The sequence below is a fragment of the Ochotona curzoniae genome, unplaced genomic scaffold (genome assembly GCF_017591425.1).
Source record: "Ochotona curzoniae isolate NIBS_2020 unplaced genomic scaffold, NIBS_Ocur_1.0 contig_4797, whole genome shotgun sequence".
NCBI lineage: Eukaryota > Metazoa > Chordata > Mammalia > Lagomorpha > Ochotonidae > Ochotona > Ochotona curzoniae.
In genome coordinates this window covers 1,343,493-1,367,290 of record NW_024466390.1, presented here as the reverse complement: position 1 = coordinate 1,367,290, position 23,798 = coordinate 1,343,493, and the positions used below count along the sequence as shown (strand labels likewise).

At 39.9% G+C, this 23,798-nt stretch overlaps 1 protein-coding gene across 5 annotated transcripts in view; it reads left to right on the top strand.

Annotated features, from left to right (window-relative positions):
• Positions 1-23,798, top strand: part of EPC1 (enhancer of polycomb homolog 1) — a 69,321-nt gene that overhangs the window by 32,451 nt on the left and 13,072 nt on the right. For 3 of the 5 annotated variants that reach the window (XM_040988087.1, XM_040988086.1, XM_040988088.1), the window contains exons 2-10: positions 6,386-6,545; positions 16,534-16,679; positions 17,039-17,245; positions 17,577-17,725; positions 18,961-19,120; positions 20,654-20,830; positions 21,259-21,348; positions 21,431-21,579; positions 22,729-23,081. In XM_040988087.1, coding sequence (XP_040844021.1) covers positions 6,386-6,545; positions 16,534-16,679; positions 17,039-17,245; positions 17,577-17,725; positions 18,961-19,120; positions 20,654-20,830; positions 21,259-21,348; positions 21,431-21,579; positions 22,729-23,081 — 1,591 coding nt within the window. The remainder of the gene's footprint in view (positions 1-6,385; positions 6,546-16,533; positions 16,680-17,038; positions 17,246-17,576; positions 17,726-18,960; positions 19,121-20,653; positions 20,831-21,258; positions 21,349-21,430; positions 21,580-22,728; positions 23,082-23,798) is intronic. The other 2 variants (XM_040988089.1, XM_040988090.1) reach the window with 2 other exon arrangements.

The window sequence follows — 23,798 nt, the reverse complement described above, 5'->3', positions numbered from 1 at the left end:
TCTTAAAAGATTGGCAGTTGCCAGATACGAAAAGATACTGTGTCTTGTGAAGGAAAAGACATGAAGACATTTTGGACATGATCTGCAATCATTAAGACATTAGTATATACGCAGTGATGAAGTTGTAAGTATAGCATATAGTACTGCAGGATTGCAAATGAGGGCTGAGGAGGCAGTGACGAGGTGATGATGGACAGTGAAGGTGGGGATCACTCTGGGAGGTGTGGCCTAGCAAATGTTTACCCATTTAAGCAAAGGTAGAGGTCTATGATACAGCCACAAAACCTGCACCTTCACATTTATGCTTCCAGATAGCTAATGTCACTCTTACTTGGTAAAATACGGTGTTTATCCTCAAAATTAGTGGTATGTACTTTTAATTAACCATTTTCATTAACCAAGCATTTTAAAAAGAGTATTTTTTTAAACCACTAAAAAGGGATAAGCAAAAATCAAGAATGAGGAGGGTAAGAATGATTACTTGCCAGAGAGAAGAGAAAGATGGGTATACTATGCAAATAACGGAAGTTCATATCAGGTGGCTTGCTGGACCTAGGGTCAGATGATGACACTAAGCATCATATTTGGGTCTCTGTAAATCATAAATTTGAAGCTCTTGCTTTCCCGCTGCACTAGAATAGCAGGCTGAAAGTACAAAAGTGAATGCTTTGGGGGACCCCATGCTAGAAGAGTAAAATTTGTGGAGAAAGAAAAGCATGCCTCTGAATTTTCTAAACCTCATTGTTTGCTGTCTTGTGATCCCTTGTTTCTGTTTTTTATAGAAAATATTGTTACTTATAAAAAATGTTGGTAGCAGTGCTTTTATTGTTCATCTGACTCTATTGTTGTAGGTTTATATGTAAATTTTTAAAAAGATTTATATATTTTTATTGGAAAGGCAGATATATTTGGAGAGACAGAGGAAGATCTTCCATCCGATGGTTCTATCCCCAAGCGGCCCCAGCGACTGGAGCTGAGCCTGTCTGAAGCTGGGAGCTTCTTCCAGGTCTCCCACACGGGCGCAGGGTCCCAAAGCTTTGGGCCGTCCTTTACTGCTTTCCCGGGCCACAAGCAGGGAGCTGGATGGGAAGTGGTGCTGCCGGGATTAGAACCGGTGCCCATATGGGATCCTAGTGCTTTCAGGGCGAGGTCTTTAACAGCTACGCTATTGCACTGGGCCCATATGTTAATTTTTAAATATTGAATTTCATTTACATTTAGGCTGATCTGAGAATAAATATAAACCAACTTAATTAGTGAACAACCCAAATAAGCCTTAGTGCACTTCATAACCCTTAATGTTCAGCTCTGTATCTCTAACTCTGGTACTATATCAGCGTTTCCCAAACAGGGTCTCTGTGATTGATTGATTGCTGACAAATTGGCCCCGAGTTTGTAGTGCTATATCCTTCATGAAGAACCAGCAGAGGGCTTAAATCTCTTAGAAGTTACAAAATTAAGGGCCTAGCATGGTAGCCTAGTGCCTAAAGTCCTCGCCTTGCACACTCAGGATTCCATATGGGCACCAGTTCTAATCCCGTAGCACCGCTTCCCATACAACTCCCTGCTTGTGGCCTGGAAAAGCACTCGAGGATGGCCCAAGGCCTTGGGACCCTGCAGATGTGAGAGACCCAGAAGAGGCTCTCAAATTGGCTTCAAATTGGCTCTGCTCCAGTCATTGCAGCCACTTAGGGAGTGAATCCTCGCCCGATAGGGGATCTTCCTCTCTGTCTCCCCTCCTCTCTGTATATCTATAAATAAGTCTTTTTTTTTTTTTAAGAAGTTACAAAGTTAAAAAATCAAACTTTCAGTGTTAGTTAAGCTTGGACGTTTGGTATTGCTGCATTTTTTCCTTTGCTACTCTCCACTCTTATTAGATACTTTATTGATTTAAAATCTTCATTATGGTAGGAGAAATGGTGTGCCTCTGGAGGGCATGTTTGTTTATGCTGTGTGTGTGTCTGCAAAGCTGATAGCATACTGGCCACTCCCTTATCCTGTCCAGTCACCATGTAATTCCCATGATTGCGGTATAGGAATGTTAAGCTTATGCAGTGCTGCAGTTAGGTGTATTTTGAAATTTCACTGGTAGGGGTGGTATGAGACATCACTTGAGATCCTGGGTTCATGTGCCGCTGTGCTGTATTTCTGATTCTACTACTGATTCCAGTTTCCTGCTGATGCACATCCTGGCAGGCAGCAGGTGACAGCTAAAATAGTTGGATCCCTTCCACTCAAATGAGAGCTCCAGATTGGATTCCCTGTTTGTGGCTTCTGCCTAGCTCACTCCTGCTCAGATTGTTGGCATATGTTCGGGAAGTGAACCAGTAGATGTCTGCTTGTCTCCCTCTATTTCTATTTCTCAAATACAAAAAGATTTTAAAAAAGAAATGCCATTGTCCGTTCAGTGAGATATACTCACTCTCCTTTTTTTCTGTTAATAACTACTCCATACATTTTAGAATGTGGAAAAAATGGAAATGTGGGAGGTAAATTTCAAAATTGTTCCACCCAGAGGTAATCTGTTCACTTTTCAGTATGTGTATTTTGAAGCTTTGTGTGTGTGAATACATGCTTGCACATGTCAGTATGTGGATGCCTCCAGGGAAATACAGCATCCACACATGTTCATTGACTCATCCTGCTTTCTGCTCAGCTGATTCAGTGATGCAGGGAACAGAGTAGATAGCAGTCTCAGCTCTTGCAATGCTTAGGATGGGGGGCCTGACTGAGTGGCAAGGGCTGGGACCCCAAATGGTTGCCAGTTCATGTCCCAGCTCCTGCTTGTGGCCAAAGAGGACTTTGGAAGACTACCCAAAGCCATGGGACCCTGCACCATGTGAGAGACTCAGAGGAAACTTCTGGCTGTTGGCTTTGGATTAGCTCTGGCCATGGCGGCCATTTGGGGAGCAAACCAGCAGATGGAACAAATTTTCCCTCTGTCCTTCTCTCCGTAAATTTGATCTTCCTTTCCATTAAGAATAAATAGGTCTTTTTTTAAAAAATCATATGGAGGCAGTTGCCTTACTAGGTAATAAAAGTAGTATGATTCATATTGTGCTGTTTAACACATGTAAAGTATTAGCATAAGCGGGCCTGGTACGATGGCTTAGCAGCTAAATCCTTGCCTTCCATGCGCCCATCCATTATAGGCACTGGTTCATGTCCCAGCTGCTCCACTTCCCATCAAGTTCCCTGTTTGTGGCCTGGGAAAGCAATAGAGGATGGGCCAAAGCCTTCGGACCCTGTACTTGTGTGGGAGGACCTGGAGGAGACTCCTGGTTCCTGGCTTCATGTCAGCTCAGGTGTGGCCATTGCAGCCACTTGCAAGGGGTTGGGGGGAGAAATCACCTGATGGAAGAGCTCTCTCTGTCTCTCCTCTCTATAAACTTGACTTTCCAGTAAAAAAAAAAGAAAAAGAAAAAAATTGTAGATATAAAATTAAAATGTAGAAAATTAGAGTAAAAACTTGATATTTGATTTTTTTTTCATAACCTTTAGGGAAATACGAAATAGTTTTTTTTTTTTTAACTTGCTAATCTTAGACATTATCATTCTGTTCTTACATATTAACACCTCTTCTTTGGGATGGGTGACTGATACCAGAACTAATGAAACAAAGTCAACAAATTGTTGAATGCTGTATCCAGAGGGATTAGCAGAAATAAACCAGGACAGGTTTGTGGGGGCATCCAAAGTCTTAATCCTTCCCATTTGGGAGATTAAGTTCTGAGTTGGAAACAAGAAACAGATAAGAGGGCCCGGTGGCGTGGTCTAGTGGCTAAAGTCCTCACCTTGAACGCGCCGGTTCTGATCCCATATGGGCGCCGGTTCTGGTCCCGGCAGCTCCGCTTCCCATCTAGCTCCTTGCTTGTGGCCTGGGAAAACAGTTGAGGACGGCCCAAAGCTTTGGGACCCTGCGCCCATGTTGGAGACCTGGAAGAGGTTCCTGGTTCCTGGCCTTGGATCGGCGTAGTACTGGCCCTTGCGGCTCACTTGGGGAGTGAATCATCAAATGGAAGATCTTCCTCTCTGTCTCTCCTCCTCTCTGTATGTCTGACTTTGTAATGAAAAATAAATAAATCTTAAAAAAAAAACAGATAAGAATTATGTGCTTTGCTTCCCCACTCCTTGACTTTTATGTGGCTGCATGCCTACTGGTTAGCATTTGAGTGCATCTGAGAATAGAAGAGTATGCATGTAAGATTGCACAGCTGGATGGGATTCCTAGAAACTCTACATATGGGCATTTGGAGCTAAGAGATGTACCACTGCTCACACCATCCCTCCCCTGTTCCATAGACACAAAGCATTCATGCTTAGTGTCCACCAGGAGCCACAAAATAGCCTTCGGGCTCAGAATCAAAGATTGAATTGTTATAATACACATACATACATATATATGTGTGTATATATATATCTCCTGTAGCATATATATTATGTATTATAAGTCCTAGTTTGCAAGTGTAGGTGTGACAAAATCATGAAGAAAATGTTTAATAAATTTGATCAATAGAACTTCACTGCATGGGAAGAAAATAATCCAAAGTCAGAAGTTAAAAAAAAAATGTAAAATTTATTACATGAAACTCATTTCCTTAATATTGAGAAGGAGAAATATTCCAAGTGTTTAAATGCCGATAAGAAAACTGAGGGAAGAAAGAATGTAACCATTATTTGCAAAGATAATAACCTAAAATAAAATGAATAAAGATAAAAAAAAAAAAAACAAGGAGTGTCCAGAAGTACCCCAAGGGGTGATAGGAACACATCTGGTTATCGCTGCATAGACGCCTGCAGAGCACTTCCTACATGTGCTTTCACAAGGTCACCGAGGTGTCTTGTGTAAAACAATGCAAGGCTGCTTTCCTAGTGTTTGGGTAGTGATGTAGACATATAGGCTGTTTCTGGAGAGGTTTTCTTATTTTTTTCCCTTTTGAATTATTTTCTGCTTGAATGAATTACAGCCTATCCATGCAATTGAATACAAGCTGCTGCTGCAAATAGTGTAATGGAAATGTCCATATGGAATAGTCCATGATGTAGCAGTAAGCAGAAGCCTGAGGATCCTCAGTGGAGTAGCATCCTGTGTATGTATGTTTTAAAGATTTTTTTTTTTTAAGAAATGTTGGTATTTTTATTGAAAAGGCAGAGTTACACAGGGAGAGACGGAGGGAAAGATCTATCCCCTGGTTTGCTCCCCAAGTGGCCACAATGTCCAGAGCTGTAGCAATCTGAAGCCAGCAGCTAGAAGCTTCTTTTGGGTCTCCCATGTGAATGCAGCGTCCCATCCTCCACTGCTTTCCCAGACCACAGCAGGCAGCTGGATGGGGAGTGAAACAACTGGGACTCAAACCAGTGCCTGTGTGAGATGTGGATGCTTGGAGATGGAGGATTAGCCAGTTGCTATCGTTTTGGCCCCGTGTGTATATATTTGTGTAGGCAAAAATTTTGGAGGAATATGTGTGCTCTTAACCATAACCATGAGGACTGGAAGTTTTCCTATGTCTGTAAAAATAGTTTAGTACATTTCATGCTAAAGTTCAGTGTTGATAGGGTTGGGTAAGGGCAACATGGTTATAGTGGCTCATGGTAGGTATCTAGACTAGTAAAATTTCCTAGGTAGTGTCACATTTATTAAACCTATTAAACCTCTTGCCAGTTCTAGAAGGTAGATTCTGTTTTTTGCTTATTAGAAGACTGAATGTTCTTGCCAAGAGTCATAGACTATTTTTCTGTTGAGTTTGGATTCTGATCCAAAGAGAACCCCGATTCCAGAGCTTGAGGTTCCAGCCGCAGCGTGCTGTTACTGCTGTTTAGGAAGGGTCCCAGAAATTGTGTGTGGTGGTGTTGTTACTTGAGGCAAAGGAGGAGGATTTGGGTTGGCATCAGTTTAGTCGATGTCATAAGCTGAAAATGGAGTGCTAATCTGTACCCTTTGGAAAGATCCTGTTGTACTGTTCTTACTTTACAGAGCACTGTATGAATCAGTTTCAGTCAGTAGGATACTTGTTATATGTAGGGTTTTTTCTCCTGATAACTTCAAGTGTTCTTTTTTTTTTTTTAACTATTCTCATCTGTTACATGCAGGCTTTAACAATTTTAGTCACCTTTCCGAAATCTGACTCAGTTTAATGTGTGGTACATTTTGGGAAAAGGTGAGGAAAATTGTGGAAACAGTGTTTCTAATTAGATTATTTTTATTTCTATTTTAAAATGTTTTGTACTTTAAAATGTTTTGTACCAGTGGTTGTATTGTTAACAGCCTACTCCCAAGACCTTCTAAAATTTCTTTTTAAATCAAATGAGGAAGAGCCTCTTAGTAAAAATGTCCATTCTGTTTGCTACTTGTTAAAATATAAATACCTGCTTTCTCTCTTTCTAGGAACATCATCTTCAGCGGGCAATCTCAGCACAACAGGTGTATGGCGAGAAGAGGGATAATATGGTTATTCCAGTCCCAGAAGCAGAAAGTAATATTGCTTACTATGAATCTATATATCCTGGGGAATTTAAGATGCCAAAGCAGCTCATTCACATACAGCGTAAGTCATTTCTATTTTAACAATTTTATTTTTATTGTTATCTTCTTGGGTAACCTGCAGATTTTTATCTGTTCAAGGCCATTTTCTTTTCTTGCATCATGGATCAGTATCAGCCGGAGCATGGTTATAGCCCATTTCCTGATTTTGTGTCACTGTTTGATGTAACAGCCGTGACAGAAAAGACAGGGGTTGTCGTCATAAGTATTTAGTTTCATCCAGCATGGGATCAAGTGCTGCTTTAAACAAGTAGAATCATAGTTGTCTTGCCGGTCAGAATTGCTCAGATTAATTGGCTTAGAGAACTTTTTGACAAAAATCAGATGTTGTCAAATTTTCTGTAAAAAGCTGGATAAAATCCAAACTTTTTTAGGCTTTTTGGGTCATTTGTTCTCTGTGGCAGTTCTTCACCTCTGCTGTTCCAGTGCAGAAGTCACTTTAGAGAATAATTAAACATGAGAACTGGCCTGTGTTCTGGTACAGCTTTTTGATAAGAAAAAGGCCCTATGTAGCTTCCAGCCACTGATCTGTGTTTCTACTAATGGACTGAGTGATGTGCTAATTTTTAAACATTTAATACTTTAATAGGAAACTTATTTCACTTGAATTAGTGGTAGATTCTTCCTTGGAAATTTTTGGGGTGGTGGAGCACGTGGCACAGTGAGTTAAGCTGCCACTTACAACACTATTGTCCCATATCAAAGTTTAGTTTGAGTCTGTAACTGCTCTGCTTTTTTTTTTTTAAGATTTATTTTATTTTTATCGCAAAGTCAGATATACAGAGAGGAGGAGAGACAGAGAGAAAGCTCTTCCATCCGATGATTCACTCCCCAAGTGGCTGCAATGGCCAGAGCTGTGCAGATCTGAAGCCAGGAGCCAGGAACTTCCTCCAAGTCTCCCACACAGGTGCAGGGTCCCAAGGCTTTGGGCTGTCCATGACTGCTTTCTCAGGCCACAAGCAGGGAGCTGGATGGGAAGTGGGACCGCCAGGATTAGAACTGGGGCCCATATGGGATCCCAGCACTTTGACAGTGAGGACTTTGAACTGCTCTGTTTTTAATCTAACTGCCTGCTGTGCTTGGGAAAGCAGCAGGGAATGGTCCTCATACTTGGCTCCCTGCCACTCATGGGAGATCCAGGTTCATAGTTCCTGACTCCTGCCTTCGATCTGGCCCAGCCCTGACTGTTGTAGCCATTTGGGGTGAACTAGTGCATGGGAGATCTCTTTCTTGGTCCCGTCCTTCTCTCCAGTCTGGTACTCTGCCTTGCAAAGTACCAGAGGCCAGCACAGTGGCTCAACAAGCTAATCCTTCACCTGCAGGCACTGACATGCTGCCAGTTTGTGTCCTGACTGCTCCCCTTCTGATCCAGCTGCCTGCTTGTGGCCTGGGAAATCAGCTGAGGGTGACACATGTCCTTGGGTCCTTGTACCCTGTAGGAGACCTGGAAGAAGCTCTTGGCTTCAGATTGTCTCAGCTCTGGCCTTTGAAGCCATTTGAGGAGTGTACCAGGAGGTGGAAGATTGCTCTTCTCTGTACCTCTCCTTCTTTCTGTACTCTGCCTTTCCAGCAAAAGTGAAATGAATCGGATAGATAAATAAATAAATAGTTTTTTAAGAAAGATTCTTTTACAGTTATCACACTGAGTAATGAATAGCAGAAAGCTTTTAGACTTAGTGTCCCCAAGCCCCATGTAGTTTCAAATTAAAAACAAATAGTTGAAAGATTACTAACATGAAATTCCTGTTGCTGTTACTTACTGTTGCCTTGTTCAACTTTCCACAGTGGTATAAACCTGTTTCGTTTCTATTGATCTCTGCAAGCACACAGAGAAACAGTTTTCACTATTCGTAATTCATTAGCTAATTCATTACCTGATTTTTAGACTCATTTAACCTTTTCTCTGTATGATCCAGTTCTTTCTGTCCTGGCTTCTAAACACTAATTTTACTCTTTCTTTAGTGTGTCTTAAGATTGTGATGTTTCATCTTTAACTTTTGCCTGATGTTGTTAGTTTATTTGAGAATGATTTTTCCCTAGTTTACTGAGGGCTATTTGAATTGTACCAAACACATGACAAGTGTTCACTGTGTTGTGCATATTTGCATTTCATATATACACACAGAAATATGCACACGCACACAGAGACAATCTAAATGAACTTCCTAAAGATTAGAACTTGTCAGCTTGTTCTCTGGGTAATTGTCAGCGTGGGCCTAATGGTTAGAGATCTGACCCTCTGTATGCTGAGTGAGCTGTGTTCTCTTTACTGCAACAGGCTGTATTATACAGTGCTTAAAGAAATTTGATGTGCTGCAACTAATTAAATTACAGTGATGAGATGACAGAATTATAGCTTATTTGGGAGGGAAACTTTTTTTTGTCTGTGTAAATTTGAGGTATCTTGTCTTTAGAGAGGTGTAGACATTGCCATATCTCTAAAGATAGTATAGCTTAATTGATGTTAGCTGCCATAGATTCCTAGGAGGTTGCAAAACCAAACAAACCACCCTCAACCCTCAAAGGAAAAGTTCAGCAAAGAAATCTGCCTGCATCCTCTGCTCTTCTGCTGTTGAACTTGGTGCACAACTGGAGTTGGTGGAATCCATGGAGTTCACTTAGGTGTCACTGGTTTTGTGCTCATAGGTGTGTGAGTGTGTAGTTCCAGGCAGCTTGGTGTGAAGATACTGCTCTGTGCCATCACCAGAAGCCCCTCTAGTATTCCTTGATAGCCACCACCATTCTCTCCCACCCTTAACCCATGGCAACTGCTGATTCCTGTGTATCTGTGTGATAGTCTCCTTGCCAGAATTAAATAATGAATCATGCACTGTGTATCTTTTTGATAGAGGCTTTTTCTTAATAATATCCTTGAATTTTATCCAGTTGAATCTAGTATTAGCTCATTGCCTCTTCTAGTGTCCATGACATATATATATACTACAGTTTGTGTTTAAAGACCTATTGAAGGACGTTTGGATAGTTTCCAGTTTTTGACAAATACATGCAGAGTTACTGTGAACAGTCATCTACAAGTTTTTATGTAAACATTGATTCTTATTTTTCTGAAATAAAAGAGTTGTCAGTGTTGATACTGATCAGTGAGTTTTAGCTGAAGGGTTCTCGCCCCTCTGGCTTACCAAGTGTGTGTGCCCGAGCTCTGCCTGTCCTCCCCACTGTTGACAGCTGTCACTGAGGCTATTCTGATAGGTAGGGAGCAATGATTCGTGGTTTTAATTTGCATTTTTCTCAGTGGTCATACTGAAACTTTTGTATTTACTTTCTATCTGTATGTTCTCTTGAATAAAATATCTGTACCTGTCTTTGCATTCTACTACTATTTGGTTTAATGTTGAATTTTGAGGGTTTAAAAAAGCATTATTCTAGTCAGCAGATCTTTGTGATTTGGGAACATTTTCTCCTATTTTGTGATTTTTCTTTTCATTTGGTCTCTCATGCCTTCTCACAAACTCCAAAGTTTTCGTCTATGTTCTGTTTTAAAACTTTCATAGCTTAGCATTTTACATGTAAGTCATTTTTATATGAAGTTAATTTTTATGTCAAGCTTTAAATTTAGGTCCAGTGCGTTTCCCCCTCCCCTCTGGAGTCTCCGTTGCTCCATCCCCATTTGTGGAGACTTCTGCCCTTCTGTCACCTTTGCTTCTTGGTCAGGATGAATTGAGCATGCTTGCTTCAATCTTTCTGCATTCTTAGTTTTGTTGATCTCTTTATTCATCCCAAGACACACTGTTTTGATTATTGCAACTCTGTGGTATTTCTTTTTAAAAATTGTTTGGTTTGTTTAAGTTCCATTTCCACATACATTTTGGGTTAGGCTTGTCTATTTTTACAAAGATGTTTGCCAAGATTTTTGACAGGAATGGCCCTGAATCTGTGGATCAGTGTGGAAGAGTTGATACCTTTGTGAAGTTTCCAGGCCATGAGCACATTTGATATTCCAGATATTTAGGTCTTAGATTTATTTCACTGGTAATCTGTCCTCATTTTAGATTCTATATATAGGCTTTGTTACATTTTTATAACTGATGTTTCACTTCCTTTGAAAATGGTATTGGCATTTTAAATTTTGACTTATTCATTGCCACCATATGTAGAGAAAATGAAGTTGAAAAATAAGTGATCGGTTTGGTCTTCTATCTTACAACCTTATTGAAATTACTTCCTTGTTCTAGAAGGTGTATGTAGATTCTTTTAAGTTTTCCTGTTCAGACTGGTTTTGTTGTAGTTTATAGATCGTTGTAGTTTTCTTCTCTCTCTTTTCCAAATTGTATGCCTTTAATTTCTCTTACTTCATGGTAGTGGCTAGAACTTAAACATCCTTGTCTTATTTCTGTGTTTAGGGGGAAAAAACTGATCTTTGTCACCACAGGTTTGTTAGCAGAAGGGATTTGTGGTTGCTTTTTATGTAGTTGATAAAGTTCCTGCTTTGCTCCTGGTATGCTCAGAGTTCTTACCCTGGAAGGGTGTTTAATTTTGTCCTTGTAACAGTTGATAACCTGTGATTTTTTTTTTCCAGCTTGTTATATGGCAAATTACACAGATTATTTTTCAACTATTAAATGTGCTTTGCTTACCTGGAATATAACCCATTTGGCTGTGGAATATTTGGTCCAGTTTTACTGAGAATTTTTGCATAAGGGGTGCAGGTCAATTTGTTGTTTTGTGTTGTTCCGTGTCTGGATTAATATTGACATCATAAAATTGATTCAGAAGTGTTTCCTCTTCCATTTTCTGGAAGAATTTGTATAACTGGTGTTAATAATTTCTAAGCACAAATTTTTGCAAAGTTGTAATTGAGTCTTGACTTGTATGTGATCTTCTAAATGGACTAAAAGGGTACATTGCTTTGAATTCTTTAGGAAATCTCTGTGGGTATATACACACACACGGTTTCAAAAAGTTCTGCATGGACTTAATGAACTTAAATTTTTTCCACACCAAAATTAATTTACATCTTTTCCTTTTTTAAGATAAATTATAAACTTTATGGATTTTCTAAGTTTTTCTTCATTTCTTGAACGGGCAGAAAGAGAGGCAAAGAGATTGGTCATGCTGGTTCCCTCCAAAGTATTAACAACAGCCAGCCCTGGGCCAGGTCAGAGTCAGGAAGTCACCGCAGGTCAGGACCTATGCCTTGGAGCCATCACCTGCTGCCTCCCAGGGTGTGCATTAGCAGGAAGCTGGAGTCAGGAGTGGAGTTGGGACTTGAATCCAGGCCTGCTAGTATTGGATATGGACATTCCAAGCAGAGACTTAACTGTTGTGCCAAACTGTAGCCCTAAACTTAATCCTCTAATGCCATTTATCCACAGACTTTCAAAACTTTTGTAAATGGTCATTTCAGTTCCTTTCATTTCCAATTTGTAAAGCTTCTAAACTGACACTACACAGACTTGCTCTTGCAGTTGCTAGTAATTATTATTCTCTGGGAAACTCAAGGTCAAATATGATAGGACATTTGCATTTTATATTCCCTTTCCTTCTCCCAGAGGTTTTTTTTTTTAAAGATTTATTTATTTTTATTGCAAAGTCAGATATACAGAGAGGAGGATCTTCTGTCCGATGGTTCACTCCCCAAGTAACTGCAATGGCCAGTGCAGCGCCGGTCCAAAGCCAGGAGCCAGGAACTTCCTCCTGGTTTCCCACACAGGTGCAGGGTCCCAAGGCTTTGGGCCATCCTTGACTGCTTTCCCAGGCCACAAGCAGGGAGCTGGATAGGAAGTGGAGCTGCTGGGATTAGAACCAGTGCTCATATGGGATTCAGGCTTGTGCAAGGTGAGGAATTTAGCCACTAGGTTACTGTGCCAGGCCCATAAATATATTTTCTTTTAAAAAAAAAATCAACGATGGGGTGCTGGCATTCCCTATGTGCACCAGTTTGAGTTCCAGCTGATTTGATCTCCCAGGTATGGCCTGGGAAAGCAGCAGATGATGGAACGAGTCCTTGGGTTCCTGCACCCATGTGAGAGACTTGAAAGAAGCTTCTGGCTTCAGGCTTTGGACACAACCATCCAGCTTCAGCCATTGCAGCTATTAGGAGAGTGAGCCAGCTTTTGGAAGATTTCTGTCTTTCCTTCTCTCTCTGTAACTCTGACTTTCCAATAAAAATAAATAAATATTTCTAGATGAAAACAAGAATATATTCTATTCTTAGCCCACATTTTATTTTCTTGGACCAAATATCATTTTACTATTTGCTTCCTATATTTTTAAGTATTGCTTGAGTTTATGGACAAACCCACCCGTACAAATAGTCTGAGTGGCATAATAGAATTTATGTACAGCTCATCTTAACTACTAGTCTATAATAGTCTCCTTTTATTTGTGATTTCAGTTATTGTCAACTGTGGTCTGAAAAGTGGAAAATCTCAGAAGTAAACAACTCATAAGTTTAAAATTGCACACCATTGTAAGGTGGAAAAAAAATTGCCTGTCCTTCTGGGGACATGAATCATTCCTTGGTTCAATGTATTCACATTGTATATGCTGCCCACCTCTTAGTCACTTAGTAGCCATCTCTAGCCAGCAGACTGTCACAGTGGCCCAGTGCTTATGTTCAAGTAACCCTTATTTCCTAAATATTAGCTCCAAAGTTCAAGAGTAATGATATTGGCAGCGAATGCCAAGAGAAGCAGCCAAGTACTTTCTTTTATGTGAAAAATGAAAGCTGTGAAGGAGTAAAAAATAATGTCGAGGTTGCAAAGGACTGTGGGAAGCATGGATGTTAATGAAATCACAGGGAAAGGAAAACTAATTGTTAGTTTTAGTACTGTGTCTCACTGTGACAAACACCATGCCTGGTAGGTGCTTTGTTAAGTAGAAAATCTGTTGAATTATGGGGCTCAGTACTGTCTGGAGTTTCAGGCATTTGCTGGGGATTTTGGAACATATCCCATGAATAAGGGAGACTTTCTAAGTGATTTGATGTTGTCTGTCTATATTTTGTAACTTTGTCCTATATCTGAGTTCCATGTATAATGTTGAACACATACATGTGTCTGAGTTTATCCCTGTCAGAATGTTTTAAAAGTTTCTACATATATATGGTTCCCATTATTTAATACTTACAAAATACCCTAGGTCTGATATTCTTTGGTGAAATTTAATTAGAACTGACTGTTTTCTATTTTGAATGTATTCAGTAATCTAGCACAAAAAAATTTTTAAAACATTTTAAAAACATGAAACATGAAACATGAAAAATGTTGTTGCTCCTTTATTAACTGTCGCCTATCCATTGACTCCTCCCCAAATGCTTTCAACAGCTGGGGTTGAGAGAAACAAGCCAAGATAGACACAGAAACTCAGTCCAGGCCTCTCCAGTGAGTCGCAGGAACCCAAGGTCCTGAGCCATCACCTGCTGCCTCCTGGAGTGTGCTTAGCAGGAAGCTGGGCTTGGGAGCAGAACTAGGCACCTCGCATTGTGTAGGTGCTCCAAGCTAAGTGTTAGTCATTACATCACACCCCCGCTCTAGTGTTGTATCTGTCAGTTCAGTTGAGTTGACAGTCGGGAGCTACGGGCGACAGAAGCTCTGTTGTACATTAAGGTCACTGACCTTTAATTTCGGTCAGGTGAAATCCTAAGGTAGATTTTTGCATGTTGCCTTTTCTCCCAGGTTTTATTATTTTTATCTGAGCAAGATCTGATCCTCCTGTTTAGGAGTATTTAGGTGTCACTGCCCTCACTACCAGGAAGTCCTCTACTCTCTCAGATCCTTGTTTAATGGAGTGGGAAACTGAGCATCCTGCTTCACAGGATAGGGATCTTGGTTACTCAGATATGACTTGATGATACATACGCCACAAGTGAATAGATTTTGATGTGAAAGTAAATGCTACTGAGCAAGCATGTTTGGATATTGGAAATAGCTAAGCCTTTTGTTTGTGATTTGACATGTTGATTTTATCAAAAGAAAACTAAGTATATTTTATAATGAATATCCTAAAGTGTATTGTATAAACAGTATAAAATCTTGAGAAGGCAAAACACTGCTAGTTGGTACTCTGTGGTTTGGTTTTCTGGATTATTGGCATCACCAATCTTAATAGAACTTTCTGTGGTAATGGGAATGTAATCTGCTTTCTGCTATAGCACAAGCCATGGGTAGTTGTTTAGTCCTGAAAGTGTGGGTAATGTGATTGAGGAACTGAATTTTAAGTTTTAATTAATATAAATATAATTGGCCACACATGGTTGGTGGCTGCCATATTATAACACAGAGATTTCTGGATTATTTCAGTTAAGGGAACCCCCCCCCAAAAAAAGAAATCCTCTTTAGAATCCCCAAAAGCCTGTTTACATAACCATAACAAACAAAATGCAATCATGGAACATCATTGGAGATCCTGACATTGTAAGTAATTTGAGTTCAAGGTACAAACAGAGAGAAATTTTCAAAAGTTATTTAGCTGTCTTCCGTCATTACTGGTTCCATCCCCACATGCCTGCAATAGATAGGGCTAGATGAGGCCAAAGCCAGGAGCCCAGCCCTCAGCTGGAGCCTCTACATGGATGGCAGGGCTGGCTCTCAGGATGTGTGTTTGCAGGATGCCACAGGTCAAAATAGAAAGTAAAACAACAATTAATGTTTAAGTGTTTATTGACTTCCTCCTGGTCAGATGCTATGTGAAGTTAGAAGCAGGATTGTGGCAGCCTGGTAGCTCCTCTTGTCCTGTTGCAGCCCTAATAGGTGCCTGTGGCCTTGTACCTCCACATCCCCACACAGGCAGCTGTAGCACTGTGTGTAGCAAAGTAGCCCTAGCAGAGGTGGCACACAGGTGAAAATATCACTCTCCTTGGTTGGCGGTACAGAGCAGTGGGGAGCCCATGTCTCACCTCTGGAGAACCCGTCACTTTGCAGGAGTGGGCCGCCTAGTGGGTAGATGAGGAAGTAGGTGCACAAATTGGCACAAAATGGGGGGGTGATTAGAAGGGGGGACTTCCTTTTTTTTAAGTTGATATTTGCCTGTGATTTACGTAGAATGTATGTGTGTACCATATATTTTCCTGAGAAAAGCGTGCATGGATTCTCTAAGAGAAAACGTAGTTAGGAACCACTTCTAACAGGCCAGTCGGCCTGGGGTTGAAAGGTTACACAGCCTTTTTGCCTTCTGAGTGGTAAGCGGCAGGAAAGAGCTGTGGAAACTGTGCACAGAGCCGTACACTGCTGTAAGGAGTTGGACTAGGGAAAGACATTAGGCATTTTGAAGTTAGGCTGTTTCGCATCTTATAATGCCATCAGCCTGGCTGTTTATTTTGGTACATTATTGAATGATATTTGGTGTACGACTTTAGTGGTTCTTGAAGTAAGCCACAGCAGGAATGCTTTCACTGAGCTTGCTGAGTCACAGCTGTCAGCACTGCTCTTAGTGCCTTTGACACTGCACTTAACACCGCTCCCAAAGCTTTTGGTAATGCAGTTAAATAATTGGTAAAATAGCATGTAAGTAGTCTAGAAGAAAATCTTACTTAAAAGACCTTTTCCTTTTATAGAAAGATTCTTGCAAAAATTTATGGAAAAATAGTTAAAATGTTTATTTCTGGTGCAAAGCATTTATGAAATCCATGGCTAGTTTTTTCATAGTATGCATTTTCCATGAACCTTTTGGAGGCCCCTTGTGGCATATTCATCCATTTGATGTTGTAATGTAATAGGTTTTGAGCTATGAAAATGGCAGTTTCACATGGTTCAAATCAATACTTTTCATAATCTCTGTACCTGATAATGGGCTTCTGGCTAATTTGCTATTAGAACCTGTCTTTTGTCATTTATATTCATAGTAAAGATGTCTATTTTAACCTTAAATATAGCAGCATATCTGGAAACTTTGGACTGTTTCTGATTGAAAACAAATTTGAAAAGCATTTTGTTTCTTCAGGAAATCTAGGGCTTGCTTTTGTCTAGACATCTGCAGGCGGGTGTGTTGGTGAATTCACGCACTAAACGATTGCATGTGGTCTCTTCTGTCAGCTTTTAGTTTGGATGCTGAACAGCCTGATTATGATTTGGATTCTGAAGATGAAGTGTTTGTGAATAAACTGAAAAAGAAAATGGACATCTGTCCATTGCAATTTGAAGAAATGATTGACCGCCTAGAAAAAGGCAGTGGTCAGCAGGTACAACTTCATTTATACATAATAAATGTGTACATGTGCTATATACATATTTACATTACATGGAAGCAGTATACTATGGGGGATGGGGAGCAAGCTTTTGCATTAAAAAACGTGGATTCAGATCTCTTCCTTATCTAGCCTCTGTAACCCTGGGCAAGATATTTCCATTTCTGTGTGCCTCAGTTCCCCTAGCTGTAAAATGGAGGTGATACACATTGTAGAATTACTATGAAGATCAAAGTAATGCTGTCTATAAATCACCATCAAGAACTGGCATGTATGAGGAACTTCATGCCCACGTTGGCTGTTATGCTCATACTGTATAATTACATGGAAATGACATATGGTTTTACATTTAGCCAGTCAGTCTGCAAGAGGCCAAACTACTGCTAAAAGAAGATGATGAATTAATTAGAGAAGTTTATGAATACTGGATTAAAAAGAGAAAAAACTGTCGAGGGCCATCTCTTATTCCATCAGTAAAACAAGAGAAGCGTGATGGTTCCAGCACAAATGATCCGTATGTGGCTTTTAGAAGACGCACTGAAAAAATGCAGACTCGAAAAGTAAGTGAATCTGAAGATTTTTTTTAAAAAGATTTTTATATGAGAAAAAATATATAGTTTTGAATGTCTTAATTATGATGCGGTATTTGTGATTTAATTTCTATGCAAGTATCACTTTCTATACAGTTGTGAAAAATACTAACAGTAAATTGGCCTTGAATATGTTGATCCATTTTAAAATCATATTAAAAATGAATTTCTTAGTAATCCATGTTTTCTTTTAGTGTCTTTAAACCTTAACTAAATAGATGTACTCTGAAGTATTAATGACTGTGATCACAACCTCACTAATTGCAAGGCTTGTTGACATTAAGCGACTTCTTCTTTGTAGAATCGCAAAAATGATGAAGCTTCTTATGAAAAAATGCTTAAATTGCGTCGAGATCTAAGCCGGGCTGTTACTATTCTAGAGATGATAAAAAGAAGAGAAAAGAGTAAACGGGAGCTTTTGCACTTAACACTGGAAATTATGGAAAAGAGGTGAAGTATATTTCAGCAGCATTAGGAAGTATGATACCATTAGCATTGTGTCCACTGAGCTGCTTCATTCCTAAGCTTTTTTCTACCACAGGAAATACCTCTTGAAATAATAACTGAAATTACTTAAGTTTGTAGTTGTGATGTTAGGCTTTTAAGCTGGGTGCAATTACGTGCTTCTCAGTTCTAAGATTTTTTTTTAAATTTCATAAAACTGATTTTTAGAAAATATATGTATACATAGCAGTCAGATTTGTTTAAAAAAATGTTTTAACTCGACAAAGGTCCTGTCCCTTGGCTCATTTTCCAAATACGTGCAAGTGCCAGAGTCACAGGCCAGAGCCTGGAGCTGGGAGTTCATTCCAGATCTCACAGTTATTTGAGCTGTGCCTCGCAGGGTGGGTTTTGGTGGGAACTGAAGTCAGGAGCTACGATGGAGTGCTGGCACCCCAGGGTAAGATGTGAGTACCTTACGCATGAGGCTCTGCCAGCCCTCACATGAGTCTCACTATTTGGAAAGCCAGCCATTGCGGGCCCAACACAGTAGCATAGTGGTTCAGGTCCTTGCCTTGCACGCCTGGGATCCCATATGGGTGCCAGTTCTGATCCCGGCAGCCCTGTTTCCCATCCAGCTCCCTGCAAATGAGTTTCAGCGTAAAGGCAGTTCTGTCCTCTGCACCTTTGCGGTAGTAATTTCCACTTCACCAAATCTGTCAGCAGAATTGCCAATTCTAACCTTTGGTTTTTCCCTCATCACCATGTGCTGAGGTAAAGCTAGCAAGCTGTACAAATAGAAGGAAGAAACACAAGGAATTAGGAATTTTTTATTTTAAAAGATGTTCAGCAAATAATTAATTGAACTGTAATATTATTGAAAGTCTAATAATGTTTATAAGTATATCCCAGTCAGGTATGGGTTGAGAAGTTAACTGAAGTCACCTTTAACATTTTCCCCTAGCCTTACTTAGGCATAATTGACCAAAATGGTACATTTGTGTGCATTAATTGAATAGACTTGAAGCTATAAACTGAGCAAGGTCTGGAGCCTGGATATGCAGTGTGCTTAATAATAATGTCCTATATACTTGAAATTTGCTAAGAGTAGAGTTTATGTAATTCTCCCCTCAAAGTAGTTGGCATGGTGATGGGTATGTTCATTAGCTTGATTGGGATAATAAACATCACTTTGTCCCCCTTGGCTGTATATAGTTTTGAGATTTTTTTTTTACTCATTTCAGGTATAATTTGGGTGACTACAACGGTGAGATCATGTCTGAGGTCATGGCACAGAGACAGCCCCTGAAACCCACTTACACCATCCCCATCATCCCCATTGCCAACAGCAGTCAGTTCAAACACCAGGAGGTGATGGATGTGAAGGAGTTCAAAGTTCATAAGGTGACCAGTGTGTTTTGGATAATAGTACCTGACTTTACCATAAACGTGAGAGTAAATGAGAATACACCCTATACAAAATCAGACCTCAGTGATATGACAAACATGCTGTGAAGAAAAACCCAAATTTATAATCAAATTTTGTTTCTGTTATTTCCTTATCTTACGTAGAAGAATAACTTTGATGCTATATTTGATAAGAGGACTATTCTAGTGAGAGGATTATGAAGTATTGAAACAAATTGCAGACATTTAAGAAGAGTGAGGGGAAATCTGTGCTGATAGAGTGAGTCTGTGGTTGTGTTCTGTGCATATGAACGCATCCGTGTATAAGTGTAAGAAAAATAGAGGAAGGAATTCAGGGGTCTTTCCTCAATTGTTTGGAATATAGATAATGGAGCTGGCACACTACTAGTCAAAGCATAATTAAGATATGCTTTGCATTATATTAAGAATAAAATGGGTGAGGAGAAAGAAGATTAGTGCAGGGAAATTACAGAAGGCAGCTAGGTGGCACTCCTGGAATAGTGTGTGTTTATCTGATTTTTTTTATTCTTGCTTTTTAAAAAGACTACTTATTGGTCCTAAATATACATTTTTTTAAAATACCAGATTTTAAACTATTCGGTAGTGTTTTAAATCTTCAGTCCCCCGACCTGAGTCCTTTGCAATTTTGGGTACTACTTGTTTGTTATTCTTTGGTTTTTAAATTTCAAAATTATATGCTTTTAATTGTACTATTCTATCCTTTCAGAAATCTGAGCCTTCCCACTGACCATGCATTACTTTAAACTCCTCCAAGTTAAGCTAGAATCTGGAGCTATTGCCATTTTCTTGATACTTTCTGTAGTGGTTTAAAATAAGATCAAACTTTTAAATTACACTTTTACCAAAAGTAGTTTATAGCAATAGAATTCTGAAGCACTTTTAATTAATCATTGTAGCTCTTGTTTTATGTTGCCATACCCAGCCCTTAATTCAGGATTCTCCTTCTTCAGTGTGACATGAACTGGCCCTCATATGGGATGTTGGTATTTGCAGACTGAGGACTAGCCAATTGTGCCATTGCTCTGACCCCAGCAAGTTCTTACTTTTTATATTCTCGGCCCCTCGGCATTACAGCTTTTAGTTAGTTGCAGTTTGCTTTGTGTCCATATCAGGTTGTTTCCATTATTATTGTTTTCCCTGCACTAACTTTTTATTTCTTGAGACAAAGAATTCTTGAGAAGTAAGGCCTAGATGTTTTATGACTATCTTATAATTTTCACCAAAATTTAGAATACTGGAAAATGCCAATTGTAGAAACTGGAGAACTTCCATTCTGCTGTTCTTACTTTAACGGAATCAGAGTAATTTATAGAGCTATATTTAGATTGTAGAGTATATGCATGCTAACACAGGGCCAACTAGATGGCCAAAATTAAGTTTTTGTCTCCTTGAATAGAATGTCTTTATTTTAGCCGTAAGCTTCTGTTTAAAATCTCCCCAAAGCAGCACTATGGTTTCTAGTGTCTAATTACTGGGTCTTTGTTGCAGCAAGATAAAGCTGATCTGATCCGACCGAAACGGAAATATGAAAAGAAGCCCAAAGTCTTACCATCATCTGCTGCTGCTACCCCTCAACAGACAAGTCCTGCTGCACTGCCAGTTTTTAATGCAAAGGATTTGAATCAGTATGACTTTCCCAGCTCGGACGAAGAGCCTCTCTCCCAGGTAAACACAGGCATTTTTCAGGGCAGGCAGTGTGCCACAGATTAGACATTGCTTGGGTGCCCACCTCCCCTGTCAGTGTGTCTGCTTTAAGTGTTGGCTGCTCTGCCTCTGATCCAGCTTCTGCTTATGCAGACCTCAAGAGACAACAGGTCATTGGGTTCCTGCACCCAGCATGGGACACTCAGGGTCAGGTCCAGCCTCTTGGTTTCAGCTTGGCCCAACCGTGTGGTTACCAGCATTTGGAAAATAAACTTGGGTGTAAGGTTTCTTCTCCCTCTCTCTCCTCTCCCTGTGTGTGTGTCTGTGTCTGTGTCTGCCTTTCAAATTGATAACTAAATAAACATGCCTGAAACATGAGTTTCTCTATGAAAATAGAGGAAGAATGTAGGAAGTCACCCATTTGACCTGCTCCTTTGTTTTGCTTAAAGGTTTTGTCGGGCTCTTCAGAAGCTGAGGAGGAGAATGACCCCGATGGTCCCTTTGCCTTCCGTAGGAAAGCTGGCTGTCAGTACTATGCTGTAAGTGCCATTCCCTCTCTGCATTAACACACTGCTGTCTGGTAGCTGACAAAATTAAGCAATTTGGATTTTTTTCTTTAAGCCTCACTTAGACCAAACTGGGAACTGGCCTTGGACTAGTCCTAAAGATGGAGGATTAGGGGATGTGCGATACAGATACTGCTTAACTACTCTCACCGTACCCCAGAGGTGTATTGGATTTGCACGAAGACGGGTCGGGCGCGGTGGAAGGTAAGGTGTTTTGTGTACCTAGCATTGGGATATTTTAGACAGTAATCTAAAATGAGATAATACCTCTAAAGAACGCATTAGTTTCCGTTTGCTTTTCTTAATTGATTGGTTGACTGGAATATTTTTGGCAATTTGCCACCTGGTTCTTGGACACCCATAACTAAGAGCTTGTATTTCACAGACAATATCAGGGTACTTTCAGGAAGACACCAGGGGTAGAGCTAATGATAATTGAATAGCTTATATGTAGGCTTCTTCCATTTTTAATTCCTAATTTCCAATTTTTGTCACTTAAACATTTGTTTAGAATTATACAGTTGTTGGATTGGTAGATACTAAGAGTGAAGCCCATTGCATGTAGTCCCTTGTTTCCATTTCTGTGTTGGCATTGGTAATAGTGAAAACTCTGTGTTGGCTGTATTTTCTTCTGTGACCAGCATTAATCAGTGTTCTCATTTGGAGATGGAGTCATTTAGAAAATTTTTATCATGGCATTGATAAAATGTTTATCAGTGGGCATTGTATGCAGTGCATGAAGTCACCGCTTGGGATGCCTGCATCTGTTATCTGGAGTTGGAGTCCTGCCTCTGCTTCTGATAATATGTTTCCTGGAGGGAGCAGATAATGGCTCAAATACCTGGCTTCCAACCACCTGGGTGGGAAACCTGCACTTCATTTCTGGCTCTCGGCTTCCTCCTGGCCCAGCCCTGGCTGTGGCAGGCGTTTGAGGAGTGCAGCAGAGGATGAAAGATAACATGCGTGCACATTGGCTCACGCTCTCTATCTCTCTCTGCCTCTGAAACAAAAATGATGGATTTTAAAAATTTATACCAAAAATAGTATATCCCCTTGGAACAGGGAATCAATCACATATTTTTATCTGTAAGAAATTTTAGTGGTACAAAATATCATATACTTTTCAGATTCTCCTTCCTCCCAAAAAGAAGTGTTTGCTTAAATTTTGAACAGATAGATTAGCAACATTTTATGAAGTATGTTTAGCATGTAGTAGCCAGATACAGAAATAATCAGGCTAGCTTTTGAATGAATGTTCAGTAGGAGTTAAGAAGTTGGGTTTTGGATTAGAAAAGGAAAACTTTGCTCAGGGTACTTGAACAGCTGCTTCTATGTGTACTTTTGTTTTTGTAGGGTCTTACTGGACAGAGCTCACTCAGACTATGACAGTGTGTTTCGCCACCTGGATTTGGAAATGCTTTCCTCACCACAACCTTCTCCAGTCAATCAGTTTGCCAATACCTCAGAAACAAATACCTCGGACAAACCTTTGTCTAAAGACCTCAGTCAGCTACTAGTCAATATTAAATCATGTAGATGGCGGCATTTTAGGCCTCGGACACCATCCCTACATGACGGTGACAATGACGAACTCTCCTGTAGAAAGCTGTATAGGAGTATATGTCGGACAGGAACAGCACAGCCCGGGACCCAGACATGCAGTACCTCCACGCAGAGTAAAAGTAGCAGTGGCTCAACACACTTTGGTATGTTTATTTGCTATGATGTACATTTCTATAAAAATGTAGCATTCCTCCAGTTTTCTCTGTGTGGTCTACTACATATGGAGCTAAAAGTCATTTTCACAAAACCAATTAATAAAATTAAAAAAAAAAAAGGCCTTGATCTAAGTATGTGAATCTTGTTGCTGTAGGAGTTTGTATGTATGTGTCTTCACCACATGCAGAGATGATGGTACTGTCTGATTTCCTGGGGACAGTCTGTGAACCACAAGATTCCCTGGTTATATTTTCAAACAATATGAAAAGGAAACGGACCTGAAATCATTAGTTTCATGTTTGGATGCTGCTTATAGTTTCCACCTAGTCTGCTTAAGCATTGATTCCAGCAATTCAGTGGACATGCTTAAGCATCTGTGCTTACAGAACAATTTGGAACAGTTTATATGAGAGAAGCTAATTTTCCAAAGAAGAATATTTAAGCTAAAGTTTACTTTAATGCTTTTGAAATGTTTTACAAACAAATCTACTTTATTATGACCACATTGTTAAATATGACAATTACAATAAATTACTTAGCATGCCCCTATAACCATAGCTTCCGATCTTACAGTATATATCCATGTTATTTGAAGCCTATAAATGGTAGAAATTCACTGTTAAAATTGCTACTGCAGTTTTTTTGAGGTAATTTTAATACTGACATTGAAAGGATTGTAAAGGCTGCCGATTCCCCAGTCTGCT